This window comes from Limulus polyphemus, unplaced genomic scaffold (genome assembly GCF_000517525.1).
Source record: "Limulus polyphemus unplaced genomic scaffold, Limulus_polyphemus-2.1.2 Scaffold429, whole genome shotgun sequence".
Classification (NCBI taxonomy): domain Eukaryota; kingdom Metazoa; phylum Arthropoda; class Merostomata; order Xiphosura; family Limulidae; genus Limulus; species Limulus polyphemus.
In genome coordinates this window covers 292,847-299,154 of record NW_013666039.1, presented here as the reverse complement: position 1 = coordinate 299,154, position 6,308 = coordinate 292,847, and the positions used below count along the sequence as shown (strand labels likewise).

Genomic DNA, 6,308 nt, shown 5'->3' with positions numbered 1-6,308 from the left:
CACCGTAAGTAAAGTGTATTAATCGCTGTGAGTTATAGCGTGTGTTTATAAAAGTAGTTAAGTTAAAGTGACCGGGGAAATTCTGTATTGCAAAGTTGTATCGAGAAAGAATAAACTAGTTTTAATTAAGAAAGGACTTGTATCGCTGAAGTTTCTCGGAAAAAAATTCTACGGGAAATTAACAAAGAAGCAGATATGTAACAATATATTTTGGAATATTCTTATTCTTCTTGCTTTTACTGGATAGAGAAGGAAGCTGAAAGCTATGCCCCAGTTTCCAGTTGAGTAGCCAAGACATATATGCCCTTCTAGGCGAAACGAGTGAGAAGAACCTATAAAGTACAGCAACCTTGGCAACTGAATTCATTGATAAAATTATTTTTATTGTGCGGCCAAGGGCCTTGTCTATCTTACAACGCCAGCTCTGTTCAAAAGCTGAAAATACTTTGTTTTGACACTAGAATCTAAACAAATCATTTCGAACAATGACTATGTAATAAAATTGTAAAAATATAAACCTTCAACTTATAATAGTGTACATAACTATGATTAGCAAAAGTTTTTTTTTTAATAAATTTATGTTTAAGAAGTCACTGGTATATGATAAGAATTGATTTAATAATGTTGTTTAAGGTTGTTTGTTTTTTAGAATTTAGCACAAAGCTATTCGAGGGTTAACTGCGCTAACCGTCCTCAATTAATAAGTGATAGACTAAAGGGAAGGCAGCTAGTCAACACCACCCACCGCCAATTCTTTGGCTACTCTTTTACTAACGACGGAATTCGATATCACGAACTGTATATTGTGAGTTGAGCCCCTAACCACTAGACCATACCAGGCCTACTGTTTAAGAAGAAAACATTGTTATACATACTATTTTTAATCTAATAATAGATATAGTAAAACAATGAATTAGTTTGAAGCTTCATTTCAAATATACGCTCTGCTTCCAGTTTAGTGTTCCCCCCAAAGTGGTACAGTGATATGTCTACGGACTTACAACGCTAGAAACCGGGCTTCGATACCCGTGGTGGGCAGAACACAGATGTGTATCTTTGTGCTTAATTTCAAACAAACAAACAGCAGTTTAGTGCTCTTGTCCAATTAACTTTTGTTTTCTGTTTGTCGTTGAAGTTTCTTTTTCTTACCAATAGGTGACGTGCGAGTAAATGAGAACGCGGGATTGATGGTAATACATACGATATGGATGAGGGAACACAACAGAATTGCACGTGTTTTATCTGAGCTCAACCCTCACTGGCAAAATGATGAACTTTTCGAAGAGGCACGAAGGATTGTTGTAGCAGAGGTAATTAGCCTTAAGAAACTTATCACAAGACCTCTGAAATGTATCAAGGCAATACTAACATTTAAAAAAAGTATTAAGCAAAGTTAATTATATGAGTAAGTATAATAACGATACCACAACAGGTTTAGTAATATAATTTTATTCTATTGCAATAGGCCTGGCATGGCCAGGTGGTTAGGGCGCTCGGCTCGCAATCTGAGGGTCGCGGGTTCGAATCCCAGTCACACCAAACATGCTCGCCCTTTCAGCTGTGGGGGCATTACAATGTCACGGTCAATCCCACTATTCGTTGGTAAAAGAGTAGCCCAAGAGTCGGCAGTGGTGGTGATGACTAGCTGCCTTCCCTAAGACTAGCTGTCTTACGCTGCTAAATTAGGGACGGCTAGCGTAGATAGCCCTTGTGTAGCTTTGCGCGAAATTCAAAACAAACAAGCAAATAATATATTGCAATAAGATAGCGGAAAGTCGATGCATCATACCCTTAGCAACGAACTGAACGACTACAAACCTGGTTGTAAACAAACCAATAACACGGCGGCGTCATTATATGGACATTAGTTACTTTTAAGAATTTGCAGTTTTATTCGATGATGAGCCTAACTTAATTCAACGTGATGAAAAGTTTGCATATTGTTGGCATTTTATTAGCTTTTCTTTTGATAGCATAAGGACATTCTATGTTATTGTTAGATAGTGTGCAGGCTTGCTGAATAACAGAAGATCCAACAAGATAGCCATTACAAAATAATACTGAGTTTCTTTGGATACCCTACTTCTTCAGAAAAAGTGAACTGGACACAAAGTATAATACAAAAAGCACAATATTTGTGATAATAAAACACACACAAGCACAGTATATGTTCTTGCTTAGATGATGGACTGTTGCTTCTACTAAATGGGAACTATTCTCTCCCTGGAACTTACTAGCATGAAATCATCTACCAGATGTTTCATTTCGTCATTTTTTATATCATAGGTAACTTTGGATTTACCCAGAGTGACTAGTGCTACCATATGACTATTTGCTATCACTCAAATGTAGGGGAGGCTGTAACTTCCAGAAACCACATTAACTACTATTATAAGGCACTGCTATTTACATTTTTGCAAAATGTGTACCATTACAGACATGTCTATGGCAAGAAGAGTGTGACTTCAGTAGAGTGACAAAGGAACAAAGGCAACTAGAATTAAATCAACTTAATGACTTTCTTGACCAAGTGTTATGTGAAAACTGCACATTCCTAGAATAACTGATAAATTTTGAATAATACTATATTAATATAAATGTGGCTATCTGATCCCACAAATATATCTGCATATTCAGCCAACAAATCACTGAGTTGCTGCCACTGCATTGAGTCTAGATTGTTTGCATAATCCTCAACTAGTGTTATTAGATGTGTTGGTTACTGTATATTTGCTTTCAGATGCAGCATGATGGATGCAACACTATGAATACTGCTACCATTTGTTATTTCCACTTTGTCTATGGTGGCAATGACCATTCCTATGTGAAGCTGGATAACCAATTGTCCATAACTGCAGATCAAGACTGGGATTTCATCCCTCCCTAGACAGTTAACTTCCTTGGCTAATGTTGCTTCCCTATTGGACAGAAAACATCTTATTTCATGTACATGACACAAATACACTAGACTTTATTCATAGTAAACTACAGAACACTTGTGTACATGTGGGTACTGTTCCTGAGTCTGGTCTGGCCAGCATCAAATAACTCTCTCAAGGAACATCAGTTGATCTGCTGCACAGTAAAAACTGACAGATGAACTCCACAATTTGTTTAATTCTAATCAACAGAAGAAGTTTGTATCAACTTACCTAAGTTTGTAATACACCACAAGAACCACCAGTGTTCTGGCTGTTCGTGTATCTACCAGGAATTCTATTTATCTTCCTTGTACTCTGATGGAAATTTTTACATTTTTTACCACTACTTCACTCCCTGTTGATAGATCTTCAATAAATTTGGCATGAAGGTTTGTTGAGTCCATGCAGAGATACATGCAAACCTGTGGTTTCACATTTTTATGTTTTGCAGTTTTTATGGGCATTTTTGCATTTTTTACAATTACATATAAGAGAAGCAACTTCTCATGTTCTAAGATAACCTTTTATTAATCATGAATATACATAACTTCCATCCAGTTCCATCAAACTCCTCAATCCACAGCAGACTGTCAATGCAGAGATCTATAGTCAGCAACTGGAATGTTTAAATCAAGCCCCTCATCAGAAACGCCCTTCACTCATGATGAATCCCTTGTTAGATAATATAAGATCTCTTGGTAAAAGTTTACTTAATGTTCCAGATGCATTTAAAATATTGTTATCAGATGTAGAGCCAGGAAATAGTTCACTGCAGAATGTTATCACACCATTAGATGCAACACCAACAAGATCCTTTAGTATATTGCAAAGCTTGTAGTGTGAAAAGTTTTCTCTCAGCTCCTCCATACTGCTCCAGAGAACTGTAACTTGTACTTTTGTATAACCAAATATTATTATTTAATTGCTAAATGTTGCAAAAGAGCTTGGAAGACAAACTTTGTTCTTTGATGTGAAAGGGATCTCCTTATTTCAGTTTTTTATTACTATATATATTTTTTTTGCAAAACCTTTAATAAATCATGGCATAGCTTAGCTATTTTTGATTGGAAACGTTGTACAATTTATAATTTATACAGGGTTTATATTCAGATTCCTGTTCAACCTGGCTACACCCAGCACAGCAAGGCATTCATTTTCATAAAAAGTTAGAAAAAAAGCCTAGTTGAATTTTGTAGATAAATCCTGGTTTCGAATTATTATAATCTCCAAGTTTGTGATATAATTGCAAAAAAAAACTTATATTTCATAATACAAGCAGATATTAATAATATTTTTATTTTTCTTTGACTTAGGATAGGAAAAGGCAAGAGTGTCAAGCAGTCTTAATGAGCAGTAAAGTAATAAATATTAACAGTACTATTATTTTTGGACATTACACAGTTTAGCCTGTAGTGCATAAACATTGTTCTTATTATTAGAGGTGTTACTAGGCACTGTCATTATTAGAGGCACTTCTAGGCACTGCCACCTTGGGCCCATGCCCCGTATCTATTTGACAGTGCCATAAATTCCCAGTTGATGTCTTGAAAAATCAGAATAGAAAATCATGATCGATACCATACTGAAATGCCGAAAATTCACTTGCCTATACGCTTGAGTCATGAATCTTTCAAACACCTAGAAATGCCTCTGCTTATTATATTAATGCATTAAATGTATGATTAAGGAAAGAAAATATTTACAGTACCTCACTCTTTGTACTAACCTTGTTTATTTTTCATGTAAAACAATAACATACAAACTTGTATTGCTTTCTTCAAATTTTCAATTGTTTTAGATTCTCAGGGAAATGGAAGAACTTACAGGTTTTTTTTTTCTCACTTTGATGGTTACAGTTGGGGAGGGGGGAAACATTGTACTTTCTCAAATATTTTACTTTACAAAAAAAAAGATCTAAAACTATCTTTTTGATAAGGTCAGTCATTACTGCAAGTTGGAACAGTCATACACCTATATAAAGACCTGTTTAGAGCTTCAGAGTTTGTCCTGGAGAAATAACATCACACTTTGTTTTGGGTTTTTTTCAGTATTGCCTGGTATGACTATTCATAGTCATGAATTAATAATATAGTTGGCAGGTATCACATTATGCATAAGTTTTCTTCAAACCTTCAAAAGGCTCTTTACTAAGCTCAGGCAAGGAGCAAAGTACTTAAGGTTATCAATCATGCAATTAAGTAAATTCTAATTATCTTATAAATGCTGACTTTCAGTGACAAGTAGTGATGAGTTTGATAATTGTAACAGGTTGTGTTATGTTTATTTCAGAGTAATACATGGAATAACTTTTCAAATGTAAACCTTCATTATGTGTTCAGACTTGAAAATTTTCTATTTTATTAGTTTCAGCATGTGACATATAATGAGCTCCTTTTGGAACTACTTGGTGAAGAAGTCATGAATCTCTATGACCTCAAGCCTCAGACCACTGGTTATTATAGCCGCTATGACATCAATTCAAATCCTGGAGTATCTAATGTTGTAGCTTCAGCTGTTTTAGGATTTCTTTACTCTATGATGCCTTCACAATTTGATCTGTACAGTAAGGAGACTCAAAAGGTGGGCTTCAAACCCATGAGTCAAACTTTCTTTAATCCAGAAGACATGTATAAGTTTAATGGGATGACTGAACTTATGATGGGTCTGGTCACTCAGAGGTCACAGGCTGTGGATGAATTCATAACAGGAGAAATGACAAATAGTTCATTCTTTGACTCTAAGTCAGGTAAGCAATAATTTTCTAGACTTTTCAAAATTGCATGTAAACTGAAACTTGTTTTTAATGCTTTCTGTATTTTTATACCAAAAGAAAACTTACCATATGATTGGTTTTGCTGTTAAAACTTTAATAATGCTTCTTATTTATTCATAACACTAATGTTCTGATATGGTACATTACCTAGTCTGACATAAATAGCAATTTTCGTTCAGTGCTGTCCTCTATATGCAACATTTTTTTATGCATGTCACAAGCCTTTAATCATTCACTCAATTGGAATTGATCGATTCCAGTGTGTCTCTCATGCAACAACCCTCCACCAATAAGAGTGCGACATACTCTCTTGATGCATGTGACTCCTTCTATTTAATTCTACAGAACTATAATTTCTGGTTTGGCAGTGCTCATGTTATAACGTTTAGTTTGTGCTCTCTTCAAGCGTTTTGTTTCAGTATTTTTCTGTATCTTTGTATTAATTTCTCTCAAAAAGTTTACTCTTTATTATACAATAGTGATACTTGTAACTTGTTGAGTTATTCCGAAGTAGAATTATTTTATATTTCTTCTGTGGTGTATCTGCTTGTTCGTTAATTTCCCGTAGAAATTCTTTTTTGAGAAACTTCAGCGATACAAGTCCTTTCTTGATT

The 6,308-nt window shown here is 34.9% G+C and overlaps 1 protein-coding gene across 1 annotated transcript in view; it reads left to right on the top strand.

Annotated features, from left to right (window-relative positions):
• The window catches only part of LOC106458209 (thyroid peroxidase-like), a 105,833-nt gene that overhangs the window by 52,852 nt on the left and 46,673 nt on the right, over window positions 1-6,308 (top strand). The window contains exons 8-9 of the mRNA XM_022384345.1: window positions 1,156-1,310; window positions 5,286-5,667. Of these exons, the coding sequence (XP_022240053.1) occupies window positions 1,156-1,310; window positions 5,286-5,667 (537 nt within the window). The remainder of the gene's footprint in view (window positions 1-1,155; window positions 1,311-5,285; window positions 5,668-6,308) is intronic.